General features: G+C 36.7%; 1 protein-coding gene across 1 annotated transcript; it reads left to right on the top strand.

Annotated features, from left to right (window-relative positions):
* Nucleotides 1-5,932: 5,932 nt before the first annotated feature.
* On the top strand, nt 5,933-13,051 carry LOC140170216 (TLC domain-containing protein 2-like). The gene is made up of 4 exons (XM_072193551.1): nt 5,933-6,482; nt 9,302-9,384; nt 10,711-10,793; nt 11,861-13,051. The coding sequence occupies exons 1-4, from the start codon at nt 6,289-6,291 to the stop codon at nt 12,281-12,283; spliced, it is 783 nt and encodes a 260-aa protein (XP_072049652.1). The 5' UTR covers nt 5,933-6,288; the 3' UTR covers nt 12,284-13,051.
* The last annotated feature ends 5,163 nt before the right edge of the window (nt 13,052-18,214 follow it).

Here is an 18,214-nt window from a genome sequence, read left to right as displayed (position 1 = left end):
ATAGGTCAACAGCATCACCCGCTCCCATTTTTATCATCAAAACTGAGGTTTTTTGTATCAGTAGAAAGCTCATGTTAATTGTCTTAATACCCTAATCAAATTAAATACCCATGTTGTTTTTAGATGGTATTAACTAAAACCATGGAAATAGTTATCTACTATTTCCGTGCTAAAACGTATACCGCCACCGGAAATAAATATTTATTTTATTACACATTCTTGTTTCATATCAACATGATTAAAACCGCTCAAATAAATAGAAACAAATTATTTAAATGGTTTGCCTCAATGTAAGACAGAAATCAGAATACGGTATGCACATTCAAATTTTAATATGGTAAAATGAGACAACAAAGCTTGCAAGTTTTATTGAAATAAATATTTTGATATTACTACGTTATATTGGTAAAACGTGTCTTGTGCATTTTCTTTTCTTTTCTATAGTTTATGACGATTTCTCTTGAAAACATAACTTGCTATCTACCCCTGATAACACAATATGCACGTCATCATGGTACAGAGAGTGTTGCTATCTACCCCTGATAGCACAATATGCATATCATTATGGTACAGAGTGTGTTGCTATCTACCCCTGATAGCACAATATGCATGTCATCATGGTACAGAGTGTGTTGCTATCTACCCCTGATAGCACAATATGTATGTTATTATGGTACAGAGTGTGTTGCTATCTACCCCTGATAGCACAATATGCATGTCATCATGGTACAGAGTGTGTTGCTATCTACCCCTGATAGCACAATATGTATGTTATTATGGTACAGAGTGTGTTGCTATCTACCCCTGATAGCACAATATGCATGTTATTATGGTACAGAGTGTGTTGCTATCTACCCCTGATAGCACAATATGCATATCATTATAGTACAGAGTGTGTTGCTATCTACCCCTGATAGCACAATATGCATATCATTATAGTACAGAGTGTGTTGCTATCTACCCCTGATAGCACAATATGCATGTTATTATGGTACAGAGTGTGTTGCTATCTACCCCTGATAGCACAATATGCATATCATTATGGTACAGAGTGTGTTGCTATCTACCCCTGATAGCACAATATGCATATCATTATAGTACAGAGAGTGTTGCTATCTACCCCTGATAGCACAATATGCATATCATTATGGTACAGAGTGTGTTGCTATCTACCCCTGATAGCACAATATGCATGTCATCATGGTACAGAGTGTGTTGCTATCTACCCCTGATAGCACAATATGCATGTCATTATGGTACAGAGTGTGTTGCTATCTACCCCTGATAGCACAATATGCATGTCATCATGGTACAGAGTGTGTTGCTATCTACCCCTGATAGCATAATATGCATGCCATTATAGTACAGAGTGTGTTGCTATCTACCCCTGATAGCACAATATGCATGTCATTATAGTACAGAGAGTGTTGCTATCTACCCCTGATAACACAATATGCACGTCATCATGGTACAGAGAGTGTTGCTATCTACCCCTGATAGCACAATATGCATGTCATCACGGTATAGTGTGTGTTGCTATCTACCCCTGATAGCACAATATGCATGTTATTATGGTACAGAGTGTGTTGCTATCTACCCCTGATAGCACAATATGCATGTCATCATGGTACAGAGTGTTTTGCTATATCTTCCCCTGATAGCACAATATGCATGTCATCATGGTACGGAGTGTGTTCCTATCTACCCCTGATAGCACAATATGCATATCATCATGGTCACAGAGAGTGTTGCTATCTACCCCTGATAGCACAATATGCATATCATTATGGTACAGAGTGTGTTGCTATCTACCCCTAATTAGTAATAGCACATTATGCACGGCATTATGGTACATAGTGTGTTGCTATCTACCCTGATAGCACAATATGCGTGTCATCGTGGTACAGTGTGTGTTGCTATCTTCCGCTGATTATAGCACAATATACATATCGTCATTGTACAGAATGTGTTGCTATCTACCCCTGATAGCACAATATGCATGTTATTATGGTACAGAGTGTGTTGCTATCTACCCCTGATAGCACAATATGCATGTCATCATGGTACAGAGTGTGTTGCTATCTACCCCTGATAGCACAATATGCATGTCATTATGGTACAGAGTGTGTTGCTATCTACCCCTGATAGCATAATATGCATGCCATTATAGTACAGAGTGTGTTGCTATCTACCCCTGATAGCATAATATGCATGTCATTATAGTACAGAGTGTGTTGCTATCTACCCCTGATAGCATAATATGCATATCATCATGGTACATAGTGTGTTGCTATCTACCCCTGATAGCACACTATGCATGTCATCATGGTACATAGTGTGTTGCTATCTACCCCTGATAGCACAATATGCATGTCATTATAGTACAGAGTGTGTTGCTATCTACCCCTGATAGCACAATATGCATGCCATCATGGTACAGAGTGTGTTGCTATCTACCCCAGATAGCATAATATGCATGCCATTATAGTACAGAGTGTGTTGCTATCTACCCCTGATAGCACAATATGCATGTCATTATAGTACAGAGTGTGTTGCTATCTACCCCTGATAGCACAATATGCATGCCATCATGGTACAGAGTGTGTTGCTATCTACCCCTGATAGCACAATATGCATGCCATCATGTACAGAGTGTGTTGCTATCTACCCCTGATAGCACAATATGCATGCCATCATGGTACAGAGTGTGTTGCTATCTACCCCTGATAGCACAATATGCATGCCCCTGATAGCACAATATGCATGCCATCATGGTACAGAGTGTGTTGCTATCTACCCCTGATAGCACAATATGCATGCCATCACGGTAAAGTGTGTGTTGCTATCTACCCCTGACAGCACAATATGCATGTCATCATGGTACAGAGTGTGTTGCTATATACCCATGATAGCACAATATGCATGCCATCACGGTAAAGTGTGTGTTGCTATCTACCCCTGACAGCACAATATGCATGCCATCATGGTACAGAGTGTGTTGCTATCTACCCCTGACAGCACAATATGCATGCCATTGTGGTACAGAGTGTGTTGCTATCTACCCATGATAGCACAATATGCATATCATCATGGTACAGAGTGTGTTGCTATCTACCCCTGATAGCACAATATGCATGCCATCATGGTACAGAGTGTGTTGCTATCTACCCCTGACAGCACAATATGCATGCCATCATGGTACAGGGTGTGTTGCTATCTACCCCTGACAGCACAATATGCATGCCATCATGGTACAGAGTGTGTTGCTATCTACCCCTGATAGCACCATATACATGCCATTATGGTACAGAGTGTGTTGCTATCTACCCCTGATAGCACAATATGCATGCCATCATGGTACAGAGTGTGTTGCTATCTACCCATGATAGCACAATATGCATATCATGATACAGAGTGTGTTGCTATCTACCCATGATAGCACAATATGCATGTCATCACGGTATAGTGTGTGTTGCTATCTACCCCTGATAGCACAATATGCATGCCATTATGGTACAGAGTGTGTTGCCATCTACCCCCTGATAGCACAATATGCATATCGTCATGGTACAGAGTGTGTTGCTATCTACCCATGATAGCACAATATGCATGTCATCACGGTATAGTGTGTGTTGCTATCTACCCCTGACAGCACAATATGCATGCCATCATGGTACAGAGTGTGTTGCTATCTACCCCTACTAGCACAATATGCATGCCATTATGGTACAGAGTGTGTTGCTATCTACCCATGATAGCACAATATGCATGCCATCATGGTACAGAGTGTGTTTTTATCTACCCCTGATAGCACAATATGCATGCCATTATGGTACAGAGTGTGTTGCTATCTACCCCTGATAGCACAATATGCATGTCATCATGGTACATAGTGTGTTGCTATCTACCCCTGATAGCACAATATGAATGTCATCATGGTACAGAATGTGTTTCTATCTACCCCTGATAGCACAATATGCATGTCATCACGGTATAGAGTGTGTTGCTATCTACCCCTGCTAGCAAAATATGCATGTCATCACGGTATAGAGTGTGTTGCTATCTACCCCTAGTAGCACAATATGCATGTCATCATGGTACATATCGTGTTGCTATCTACCCCTGATAGCACAATATGCATGTCATCACGGTATAGAGTGTGTTGCTATCTACCCCTGATAGCAAAATATGCATATCATCACGGTATAGAGTGTGTTGCTATCTACCCCTGATAGCACAATATGCATGTCATCATGGTACAGAGTGTGTTGCTATATCTTCCCCTGATAGCACAATATGCATGTCATCATGGTACGGAGTGTGTTCCTATCTACCCCTGATAGCACAATATGCATATCATCATGGTCACAGAGAGTGTTGCTATCTACCCCTGATAGCACAATATGCATATCATTATGGTACAGAGTGTGTTGCTATCTACCCCTAATTAGTAATAGCACATTATGCACGGCATTATGGTACATAGTGTGTTGCTATCTACCCCTGATAGCACAATATGCGTGTCATCGTGGTACAGTGTGTGTTGCTATCTTCCGCTGATTATAGCACAATATACATATCGTCATTGTACAGAATGTGTTGCTATCTACCGCTGATAGCACAATGTGCATGAACAAATTTTGTTTACGCTGAGAAATAATCATAATATCGAGGGTTGACAGACAAAAGGCCTTAACTCACTTTTGGCCATTTTGAGATTTTGGTACCAAAATAATCTGTAATACCCACAGATTCTTAAAATCATAAGCCTTAAATCAATTCAACTTCCTATTGCATCTATAGCACAATAATACTTGGTCACATCTCAATGCAAAATATTATTTTTTCTCATTTTTCTCAAAAATGCACTTTTTGAGTTAAGGCCTTCTGTTTGTCAACCCTCGATATATTCTGATCAAAAATAATATTGTTTGTATCAAGGTAATATGCGAAATTTACAGGTTTTCGTCACATTTTAAATCCTAAAATCCAGAAGGCCTCGTTCTCTGACCCCCGGCCCACATTGTGTTTTTCCTCTTCGAACTCCACCAAGGGACATGGCTCCCTGGCTCCCACTTACTTCGGCCTTATTTGAAAACCATGGCGTCGCTCCTGTTTTTAAAAGCCTTGTGTAGAACGCAGAACTTGTCAAATGTGATATTAGTTATGCATGGCTCCACAGCAAACACAAATCCTTTTAAAATTGTTTTAAACGGGTTATATTTTGGATTTTGGTTTTGTAAATAACATTAAATGTTGGGTTATATAAACGTCATGAAAACGTTTTATGTGAAAACACACTATAACAACATGTTTTTTTTCCGATAAGACATTGATTGAAATATTCTAATTCATCAAGAAAACGTGAAATCAGTAGGATTATTTGTTTTAAAATTGCACACGAACGAAATTGGTGTTGTTTCAAAGAATGCAAAATAGTCAAAATTACAGTTCTCACAAAATATTTATTTTTTTTTAAGTAAGAGGTGTTTAAAATTAAATTCGGTTTTCTGAAAATTGGTCGAATCTGTTTGTTTCCAAACTGGATAAATAAAACCCACTTGGGTCCGACGTCCCAAAATAAGGAAATAAGTCTACATTGAAAATACAGTGAACGTAATACTAGCAAAACAAAACCTTGAATTTCTCAGAACTATACAAAAGCTTATACAAAGTGGATTTAATTGCTTTGGAAACAAACTCTTCGTGTGCCGCGCGGTAGGCCTATTTAAAGTTGAAACGATTGACCGAGCTGATCCGGGGCTAATGAGTCAGACCGTCAGAATTCAATGTCAAAGTAAATCACCATGGTCGCCATATCACAAATCGGGTCAAGTTCGAAAATATCAACGCTTTGAACCATGCAGAGTCTATTCACACTGAATAGGGTTTTATGCTTCACAAAGTCGCATTTTTATGCCGGCTGTGCCAGGCGGCGGATGACATGATCGAGCCGGCAACTCGTGAAACCGCCCGGCCGTATGGCATTTTCCATATACTCGGTTAGTTTTGTGGGGTTCATTATCGAACCCCAACGGTTTAAGCTTGTATTTATATTATTTATCAACATAGGCCTATTTGTTTGTGATATTTCAAGCGTTTTAAAATTTCAAAATAATCCCATTCAATTACACGGTTGACGCTGAAAATTTACTGAATTTAGGGAATGCACGTCATACACCACCTGGGCTGTGCAGTGTACATGCAGTTATATAGCATTCGTCAACAGTACAATAATTCTATAGGCCTTCATGTGGTGGTCCCGTGTGGTAGGAACGATTAGCCACTATGTTTAATCCTGCTGGAGTGTGTTCCATTCTGATTTCTTATTTATCATTCACTAAGTTTAGCCAAATACTGAAGGGCAAGTCGTCTTTCATCCCCGTACCTGCTAAATATGCAGGCCCGACGAGATATAAATGGAGCAACGTTGTGGGTTCTTTCGTACATGCTATTATTATGGCAAGTTTGGGCTGCTACTGGTAAGTTGTTTCGCTAATTGTTATATACTGCAAAAACAAGTGTTAACGGATTAACACTATTTGAGTTACATTTTTTTAAACACGTTCAACTGTTATTATGTTAAAATATTAACATTTGTGTTAAAATATTAACAAATGTGTGTTATAATAAAATATTAACACTTTTATTAACACATTAACACTAATGCGAATGTTCATTTTAAACACGTTAACAGTCTCCAAAAACGAATGTTAATAGATTAACACTAATTGAGTAATACCTTTTAAACATGTTAAACCGTTAATGTGTTCAAATATTAACATTGTGTTTATATTTTAACACAATATTGTTAATATTTTAACATGAATGTTAATATGTTCATGAAAGTTCATCCAAAGTGTTAAACAGAGTACCATCTGAAATTCGGAATTATTTCGTGTGTTTGGATCAGAAGCTTAAATCAAAATCATAAATGTTAATACATTAATGGTTTAACATGTTTAAAAAGTGTTACTCAAATAGTGTTAATCTGTTAACACTTGTTTTTGCAGTATATAAGGCCGTATAAAATTAATGTTTTGTTTCTCGTCCAGAGGATTTTCATGAATTCATGAGGGAGGGAGGTGTTTTTTTGTTTTTGTTTTTTTTTTCAATGTAAAATTAGCATTGTCAGTAGTTTTCGGTCTTCTCCAACAGTGCTCGAGGAAACGATGAGGCCCTTTTTTTCTTTTTCAAATGTGAGATTCTGAGGGATAAACCCCCTAGAGTTCCACAAAAAGACTTGGAAGTGATGCTTGTTCTCTAATAAACTTATTTATATGTATGAAGATTTCATAAATCATTCCAAAGTCTAAAAACATTGAAAAATCTATAAAAAAAAAAATCTGACAAATCCCAGAAATTGAGGAGGGAGGGGACGAGAACCAAAATATTAATTTTACACGGCCTAATATAAGGGCAGTCTCCTCGCGACATTTGTACAAATGTAAACATAACTTACACCACGATGTGAGAAATGCCATCATGGGTCAGTACAAGTCATATTTTACGCCTGGGGTGGCACTCGAATATGAAAGTGACCTACCTGTGCCCACCATGGTACGAAACTAGGGGTCTATCACTATCAGTGTTGAAAATTTTAGAAAAAGGGGGTCATTCGGTGTTGGCAATGTCAAAGATGGGGTGATTTTGTATGGGAGCGCCCAAAATGTCACATCATTATATCAAAAATGGCTTTTTACCCAATTTTACAGTACAAAATAGACAAAACTCATTTATCTTTTTCAATTTTGAGGACTAATTGTTCAAAAAATGGGGTCATTCAGTGTAGGCTACTGAACAAATGGGGTCATTCAGTGTAGGATTTGCCAAAAATAACGGGGTCATTTCATGGGCACATGACGTATGTCAATATATGGGAGTGCCCCCCACCCAGGATTTTACGAACTATCTGGTAAATAGCCCATAAACCGACGCGACGTTTGTCACCCAACAAGTGACGTTTGTCACCCAACATTTACCCAGTAAATTATTTTGCCCATTGTCCCAAAATGTCCATCAGTAAATCATTTTGACCACCAAAAGATGGGTACCATATTATACAGTCCTCGAAATAAATTAACTGTTAATTACGATATATTTTTTAATAACATCTGAATTTAATTCGAATTGCTCAGGAATAAATATCACAGAGTGACATAAAAGGCAATGGTAGGTCCTATGCATACTGGTATAGGAAGCTATAATCATTGAGCAATTTCTACACAAAACCTTGTAATGCATTGAGCCCATATTAAAAATTTGAAGTCTTGAATGAAAGTTGTTTTAATATATTTGACATAATGTTATGATTTGAAATATGCATTTGCTCATTTCTATAGTCTTTATAGGGCCTTATTGGGATGATGTGCGCGCGTAGCGAGAAAAAAATGGTATTTTACACTATTTTCGCCCATTATCCGGCTAAAAAAGGGCTTTATTGTTACAATGTTACAAATGTTGTATTTTACACTATTTTGGCCCTGAATTTTGCTAGAAAAGGGGCTCCTTGCCCTTTTCCTTTTCCTTTGCCCTCCTGATTTTCTCTTTCATTTTTGTCAGAGGGGCACTTTTTCTTTCATTTTTTTTTTTGTCAGGGGGGGGGGGCACCTGCTGTGTCAAATACCTGAATGGGTAGTACTTTCTTATTTTAGAAATGTGGTTTCTCCATGTTTTATTTATTTTTTCATTACAAGCAAACAGATTTTCATAATTCCTTATCAAATAATTGCACGACTATGACATGCATGGTCAGAAGTTAAGTTCAAAATATTATTTTACCACAAAAAACACTGAAAAAAAACACCCCAAAAAACAACAACATTACCCTTCCTCTCTACTTTATTGGGTTTTTTTTACTATGCTAAGTAAATTATTAATCGTTTGAAATGAACATTTATTTGTATTTCATCACAGTAGATTTACTTTCTTGGGCTTTCTCTCTTAGATTTTCCGATTGAATATTCAATTAATTTTTTTATATCGTTTGCTGATTGCAATTAAAGAACAGAAAGCGCAGTGATTTTCGCTACGCGCAATGCCTAGTACAGTCTCCATCCTATTGTGTCCGTCGTATATCTCGAAAATGCTATGCTATATACTCTGTATAATTATATTTACAAATCAAAGGGTTTAGGCAAGAAAGCCCTATCTGCAATAGCTGCCAGGTGTCATATTTTAGAGTTGTATAATAGAGAATGCAGGAATTGTGAAAATGTCTATGGGGCAGCTATTGCAGGTAGTACCTTCTCGTCCCAACCCTCGAAATATTTCAAACTATTTGTTTCACTTTCACCAACAGCTTTTACACAACACCTGAATATTTAGAAGATCGATTGACAACATGCACAACACTGGGAGAAGTCATTACAGGCATATTTGTGGGTGAGTTGAATGACGATTTTATATCAAATTATTGCTCCAGACTGGCGTTTGCAGATCTGATGAGTATATGCTTGTCATGATTTGGTTCACCTCATAAGTTCAGTAGTGATGTAAGTGCGTATGTATGTTTTTTTTAAAACTTGCTTTCATGCCCTGCGGGGCCATTCTGTATTGGAACTCCATAATTTGCAAGTCTTTAAGTCGGCGGCCTCAGCCCTTTCGGGCTCGCGGTCTGTATGTTGACGAGCTGAGGTAACCCAATCAAAATTACCTGCACCCAGCCCGGTATGGCTTAAAAAGACATAAAGGCCGCAAGCCCGGCTGAGGCCGCCGACGTCCATGGTAAAGATTTATAGATATATATATATATTAAAGATATATAGAATAACCCCACAGGGCATGAAAGGAAGGGTGACCGACGGCCTGTAACGGAATAAACATTTTTCACTTGACCTTACTGTTTAAACCTTGTGTAACTTGAATGTAGCGTTGCTATGTTGTTAAATTAAAGTTGAAGAAATCTATGATTATAGACCATTTCATATCAAGATCGGAAAAGTTCGGAAAACTGCGGTATTTATTCAGTAAGCTTGGGGTCAAATTGGGGGACAAGAAATGTCATGAATTACGGTAGCCTTTTAAGTGAAACAACAACTTACTTAGCCAAAATCAACATGGGTCTTCGCAGGAAATGTTTGCCAAATGTATTTAGCTAAACACCATCGTTATTTGGTACTTCATAATACCGTAAACGTTCGCCTAATGGCGCACCTGAGCCTTGGGGCAAACTTCCTGTACAGATAGAGAGCCCCCCCCCCTCTAAAAATCCCTACAAGAATAAGGTTACGTGCCCTTTTTTGCTGGTGGGATTTTATTGGAGGGCACCTTTAGTTTGTGTCTAAAATTCCAGTTATGTCAACGTTTACAGTATGACAACAATGGAAAGATAACTTCGAAATGTTCGACATTTTTCGTTAGTTGGATTTTTTTTACAGAACCACAAAATATACCTCACCTCTTCCACAAACCAGTCTCTTGCACAAGACATACCACTACACGCTTGATTGCGCATTGAGTATCCTTGGCAAAAGTACCTCTCTTATCCATAATTGACTGTGTGAAAGTACACGGTGTGAAAGTTTGTGGTTATAATGCCTGTTATACACTGGAACTTCGCACAGTACTGATGCTGAAGGTGGACTTTTTTCTGCGCGTGCGATCCGTCGGGGAAATTTCATGCTTCGGGTTTAATCGAAATGAATCGGTTTGAAAAGTCTATTATACTTGTTATGTACATTGATGTTCTTTTTTCTTCCACATTGCCAGGTTATTTAATCTTCGATTCAGTTGATTTACTGAAATACCAAGGGTTCTATGCCACGTGGCCTGTGTTGGTACATCATATTTTGGTAGGTAAAATGATTGGAACAACATACCTTGTGAGAGTGTCGTCAGACGATAAAGTGCCCTTCAATGAACCAGTTGTTGATTTCTTTTATAAAGATACCTTTGTTGATCACGTTTCATTAGACAATGAATTTGGAGAAAACCTTCTGATAATCACAAACACTTGCTGAGCAGCAAGACCTTCCCTCTAAGCTTTTAATCCGATAAGCTGATTATTTATTTGTTTTCATGAATTGGAAGACATGTATTACTGAGCTCAATCATCTGAAATTACTGAAGCGTGAACCACCCATGCTGGTGGCTCAGCATAGTATTTTATTAACAGAAGGTTTTCTCCAAATTCGTTTCCTAATGTTCAACGCATCGTCATTACATCATCATCATAAACTGATATTCCCAATTACACCTTCTAAACTCTCACCTTCGGTAAGTGCGACCATTGACGTTGTATACATTTGTATCTCTGACTCCCAATGAGTCATCATAAGTTCGTACGTCCAGTTCATACTGATCAGCTAAGTGATCTTTAGGCCAGTGGATCACTACTGAGAGTTGGGAGGAGGTATATACAACTGGTGGCTGGCTTGTTTGAGACAATTCGCTGTCGTAGTGCACGTTAGTAACCATTGGTTACTGGTCCAAGTCTGGGCTCATACACCTGTTCCGAATTTTGATATGCCATATGCTTTGTGTTGTGATCATTTCGATCAGTGGTTCGTAACAAAGAAAGCGTGATCCAGTTGACCTGGGAACGTCATATTGTAACGTGCACTACGACAGCGAATAATAATAACGCTTGAAAATGTGAATTTCACTTTCCCGAAAGATCCTTTGTACTCAGACAAGTGGCTAAACCGTGGCTAACAGCAGGGGTGTAGCCAGCTTTCTTGGTCGGGGGGGGGGGTAAATTTTCAGGGGCATGGTGAGTAAAGACTTGCAATTGATGGAGTTCCAATGCAGAATGGCCCCGCAGGGCATGAAAGCAAGGGTGATGGGCTGTCTCTAACGGAATTTGTATCAATCAATTAGCATTAATCAATAATATTTTACATTGATTTATCCATTTCAGCTCTCCTGTGTGGGCATTGGTTACTTTCTCTATCACCACTCTTTCATAGGATACGTGATTCTTGCTTGTTTTGCTGAAATCAACAGTATATTTCTTCACGGACGCATGTTGCTGTTAATGTACGGAACACCAAAAACATCGCTATTGTTTAAAGTTAACAACGCCATCAACATTTTCTCGTTTCTGACTTGCCGATTGGGCAGCTTTACCGTTCTGATGCTTATGCTACATGACGATTGTAATGCAACCTCTTCGCTATGGTGCTGTGGGATCAATTTATGCTCCCTTATTCTATTTGGTATAAGTGTAGTCTTGCTCTATCGTGTACTACGAAGTGACTTCTTATCTAGGAGAAGCGATACGAATGTAGATGATGATGATGTATTAAGTAACAACAATGCGAATAGCACGAAATCTCAGTAGACAACAAAAGACCGTTCTGATCAAATATGACAGTAGATTATGTTGATGACGTTACCCCCGGAAACCCCAAACGTGTCTTTTTGTCACAAACCTTCAAGTTTCATCTAGGCCTACGTTGTGTTTGAAGGTACGTTTTAAATCTCCAAGTTTCCCTTGGCAGGTCATGGCGTATCAAACCTCTAAATGCGTCCACACGGGCGAGCCCCCTGAATGAACCTTACAAGGTATTGATCCTCTTGAGTTTCCTCCGAATGTTTTTTTTTCCATCGTGTGAACACGGCTACTAAACACAATAAAAAAGGAAGTCCTTACATATTATGTTTATGTAACCCGTCATAAATTTAAACTGCGCATGTTATGATAATTTGTTTGACACGTGATCGTGTGCAGAAACTTGTTGGCTTCAATTGTAAACCACATTTGCTACCAAATGCTCTAAATTGACAAAATTTGATACCATTGTTGCAGTTTTAAAAGTTGCAAATTAATAGGAGTACGCAGAACTGCAGAGCGTAACCATGACATAGCCTAAAATGACCGCTATGCAATTCCGACTGCGCGATCGTTTTGATTTGCAACTTTTGAAAATGCACCAAATTTCATACACTGGTATCAATCTTTGTCAATTTAGAGTCTTTGGTAGCAAAGGTGGTATCAAACTAGTATAGGGCTAATAAGATGCTGCACACGATTGTGTCAATTGTCATAATATGAGCAGGTTTAGATTTATGACAGGTTGTTTTAATATTAAACCCAGCAAACACAAAACGTTTTCGACATCATTCGCAAAAGGTTATAAAAGGTTGTCAGAAAACGTTTAAATGTCGGGTTATATAAAGGGTATATTAAGAGTATAAAACATTTTCATAGCGTTAAAAAACATTTTTTGATAATCTACTGCTCAGCAAACAAATATGTTTTACAGAAAACGTTTAAATATCGGGTTATATAACCATTAAAAAAAATTTTAATAACATTCCAAACACATTCTTGAAAACTTGATATAAAACATTCTAAACAGAATGTTATTTTGGGGTTGAAAAAATATTTTTTGCGAAAAATGTTTGCCCAAAATATTTTCAATAACATTTAAAAACGTTTTCATGACTTTATATAACCCGACATTTAAATGTTATTAAAAGGTTTTGAAAAAACATTTTAAGAACATTTCTGTGTTTGCTGGGTTCAAATATTTTAACATAATGTTTTTGCAAACAAACATTTTTGCCAAATATTGTGTCACATAATGTTATTTAAGTATTGACACAATATTTGGCAAAAATATTTGCAAAAATAGTTTACACAATAACATTTTTTGAATACATTTAAAAATATTGTTGTAGTGTGTTTTCATACAAAACGTTTTAAAACGTTATCGTGACCTTTATATAACCCGACATTTTAATGTTATTAAAACGTTTTTATCCAAACCAAAAGCCAAAATATAACTTATTTAAACGTTTTTAAAACGTTTTTGTGTTTGCTGGGAAATTATGACATCTTTGACAAAATTGTTTGTTTGCTGAGAGGACGATATCAAGGTCGGGGTTGCCAAACAGGGTTGACCGATTTGGTAATCCAACTTAGTGACATTTCAGTGTGAATATCATGGATGCCTGCAGTGATTACAACGTTTCTAATTATTTTGCATTAATTTTGCATTTCAAAGCTTCTAAAACGGGCTCATAAAACTATTTGCAAAAACTCATGATTAATAAATGGTAATGTGTAAATACAATCACTTCAGTTCTTTTATTTATTTCGATCGCATTTCTGAACAAATTTAATGCTAAGAAGTAAATCCATAAAAACCCAAAATTGACTACCAAATATTGAGTTCCGAGACAAAAAATATGCGTACGAAGCCAACCCAAAAAGATTGAAAATCGTCAACTGCAATTGGGCTACTCATTCCATTTGAAACCTATCATATCGCTGGGGAGTGAGTATTCGCAGTCGAAGTGACGTAATAATCGGGGTGATTACCATATAGCAATAGATGAATAAATTTTTTGACTATATCGCCCTGCACTCGTGCGGTACCAATGCATTGAACCATATCATTCTGATCACTCACACCTGTAAGATATGCATCTTTGATAAGAGCGGTATTGTATTCAATCTATGAATGCAGACATACACAGGTGATGAGTGCAACCTACTTGTAGTGCAGGGTGATATAGTCATATATTGCTATGGTAGATAATCCGATTATTACATCACGTCGACAGCGAATTTCAAATGAAAGTAACCCATTTGTCTATTCTATTTGAAACCCATACTTCCACAGGAATTAATGACGTCATCTTATAAATATGCAAATTGGTGACGTCATCTCATGAATATGCAAATTGGTGACGTCATCTCATGAATATGCTAATAAATGACGTCATCTCATGAATATTCAAATTGGTAACGTCATTTTATGAATATGCAAATTAATGACGTCATCTTATGAATATGCAAATTGGTGACGTCATCCCATGAATATGCAAATTGGTGACGTCATTTCATGAATATGCAAATTAATGACGTCATCTCATGAATATGCAAATTAATGACGTCATCTCATGAATATGCAAATTGGTGACGTCATCTCATGAATATGCAAATTAATGACGTCACCTTATAAATATGCAAATTAATGACGTCATCTCATGAATATGCAAATTAATGACGTCATCTTATGAATATGCAAATTGGTGACGTCATCTCATGAATATGCAAATTAATGACGTCTTATGAATATGCAAATTGGCGACGTCATCTCATGAATATGCAAATTGGTGACGTCATCTCATGAATGTGCTAATTAATGACGTCATCTCATGAATATGCAAATTAATAACGTCATCTTATGAATATGCAAATTGGTGACATCATTTCATGAATATGCAAATTGGTGACGTCGCCTTATGAATATGCAAATTAATGACGTCATCTCATGAATATGCAAATTAATGACGTCATCTTATGAATATGCAAATTGGTGACATCATTTCATGAATATGCAAATTGGTGACGTCACCTTATGAATATGCAAATTAATGACGTCATCTCATGAATATGCAAAGTAATGACGTCATATGAATATGCAAATTGTGACGTCATCTCATGAATATGCTAATTAATGACGTCATCTCATGAATATGCAAATTGGTGACGTCATCTCATGAATATGCTTATTAATGACGTCATCTCATGAATATGCAAATTAATGACGTCATCTCATGAATATGCAAATTGGTGACGTCATCTCATGAATATGCTAATTAATGACGTCATCTCATGAATATGCTAATTAATGACGTCATCTCATGAATATGCAAATTAATGACGCCATCTTATGAATATGCAAATTGTGACGTCATCTCATGAATATGCTAATTAATGACGTCATCTTATAAATATTCAAATTGGCAACGTCATCTCATGAATATGCAAATTGGTGACGTCATCTCATGAATATGCAATTAATGACGTCATCTCATGAATATGCTTATTAATGACGTCATCTCATGAATATGCTTATTAATGACGTCATCTCATGAATATGCCAATTAGTGACGTCATCTTATGAATATGCAAATTGGTGAAGTCATCTCATGAATATGCAAATTAATGTCATCATCTTATGAATATTCAATCTGGTAACGTCATCTCATGAATATGCAATTAATGACGTCATCTATATATATCTAAACATTAATAATTTGATGAGTTTTTTGAATTAATTATGCAAAAATATATAAATTCCTATAATTTTGAATGCAATGAAAAGAAATAGTTTTAATATTGGTTAATTTGAATATTCGTTACTTTGAATATTCATAAAAATTTGAATATTCGATTAAATTCGATTTAATTGGAATATTCCTTAATTCTTGGATAATTAGGTTTTGAATATAGATAAGACCGATGACACAAGCATTCCCATATCTTCAAATTTAGACACAATAACAGATTCACTGGAGTAACTATCAACCACGCAACCTCCATAAAACTCATTTTGGAATTTTCATCATATTTTTTATTGAACCTTTATTAAGTCTCCAACATTGGGGTTGAGTTGCGTGGTTTAATGTATTTTTAATATAAAAGATTCCAAAACACATTTATAACATTCATCAATTAAAACAATATTTATGTGACCTCATAGGCTCATACTAGAATGAACCATTGTGTAAATCACCGTATGTCGTATATGAATATATTCACGTGACGCGCGTAGCGCATGAACGAACGAAAAAACGTTTACGTGACTGCTTTTAGGACTTTATGAAGGAATAATGCGCGAGTAGCCTTGCTGCTGCAGAGAAACCATGAATTCGAAAGTTGGTTCACATTTCCTTGGCGTACGTGCCTAAAATCAATATTAAATTGCGTTGATTGACAAAAAACGTTTAAGATTTGAAAAACGTGATCGTTTCGTGGTGTTATGTTATTTAGTTATGCCCTTTAACCGTGCGAAAAATTGTGAATACAGTTTTAAGGTTAGGGTGAGTGTTATGTAGTGTTACTGATGATTAGAGTTAAGGCTGTTTCTAAAATGCAAGAGATGGTGCAGGTTAGTCCAGGGTTAGTGTTACCACAGCAAACACCAAACTTTTTACAGTGAATGTTTCATTGTCGGATTAGGGCCTATAAAAAGGGTATTAAACGTTTTAATAAACGATCCGTCGTCATTTTCGTAAACTATAGATGCAAAAACATTTCAACATGTTATTAAGGAGTTAACAATATAGTTGATAATATGCCCTTTAACCGTGCTAATTGTGGTTACCGATTTAAGGTTATAGGTTATGGTCAGTGTTATAGTATTACTGATGGTTAGAGTTAAGGTTATGGTTATGGTTAAGATTATGGTTAAGTGATTAGTGTTAGCTAACCGCGGTTTTGTTAATGCAAGAGAAGTTGCGAGTTAGACACGGGGTTAGTGTTACGGTTGTTACCCGTCAAACACCAAATGTTTACAGAAAATGTTTTAATGTCGGGTTATATGATGGGTATGAAACGTAGGCCTACCACAAACGTTTTTGAAAACTAGATGTATGTTATGTTCAACAAACACGTTTGCCAAAAAACATTCTGACTTCAAAACGTTTTTAAACTGTCGTGTTATTTTCATATGAAACATTTTAAAACGTTTTGAATGAAACTCAAACGTGTTTATAAGAACATTGTGCAGGATACCACAAAACGATCACGGAGTTTCGATATATAAATTATGAAATCCTTTTTCACATAAAAACGCATGCAAGTTAATATACACGCTTCTTAAATACCAATTTCGTTCTCCAAGCACGTCACACGTTTTTGTTCACCTAATCTGTACGAAATTGTATAAACTTCAAAAAAGCAAAGGTATGTGTAGTAGGCGCTTTACAGCAGGCAAGATAAAAGTCAAAACAGGTATACGATAACACACTAGTAATTACAAAAGAAAACTAGCTAAAAAGCAATATTACAATCAAAAGTTGCTGTGTTGTCCAAATCTAAATTGGGCGTTAAAAATAATTGCACCCAAATTGAGCTGAGAGACATCTTTCTCCATTGAATGTTAACAAGCCAAGTGGTCATCAAAAAGAGGTAAAAGTATATATTTTCACAAATTTGACCTTGGTTTTTTGTAAGTGCAAAATTTTTGATCCAATGGGTACATCCTGAAAAAGATGCACAAATGGAAACTATACAGTTGCTGTTATTAGTTGAAACAAAAACGAGGGAAAAAATGTCTAGCTCTTGTTGGTACGGTGTCATTTAAATTAATGACAGATATCGAATATTTAATAATAAGGCGACGAAAAAAAGAAACTCTGTTCTACGGGCGGACGGATCTTTCAATTAGTGTCGGCGATCGGTCGGCCTTTTTTTTTCTTTTTTCTTTTTTTTTAAATCACCCAAAAAATCACCAAAATCTGTAAATAATTT

This window comes from Amphiura filiformis, chromosome 14 (genome assembly GCF_039555335.1).
Source record: "Amphiura filiformis chromosome 14, Afil_fr2py, whole genome shotgun sequence".
NCBI classification, from domain to species: Eukaryota; Metazoa; Echinodermata; class Ophiuroidea; order Amphilepidida; family Amphiuridae; genus Amphiura; species Amphiura filiformis.
The sequence above is the reverse complement of the archived record's forward strand: the minus strand, read 5'-3'. Positions and strand labels throughout refer to the sequence as shown.

What these genes read in the sequence shown, in the direction of transcription:
- LOC140170216 (XM_072193551.1), top strand. Translation starts at nt 6,289, where the DNA reads ATGTTTAATCCTGCTGGAGTGTGTTCCATTCTGATTTCTTATTTATCA. An exon ending in GCAAGTTTGGGCTGCTACTG is followed by an intron (nt 6,483 to 9,301) that starts GTAAGTTGTTTC and finishes TTTCACCAACAG; the next exon opens with CTTTTACACAACACCTGAAT. An exon ending in TGTTGGTACATCATATTTTG is followed by an intron (nt 10,794 to 11,860) that starts GTAGGTAAAATG and finishes TATCCATTTCAG; the next exon opens with CTCTCCTGTGTGGGCATTGG.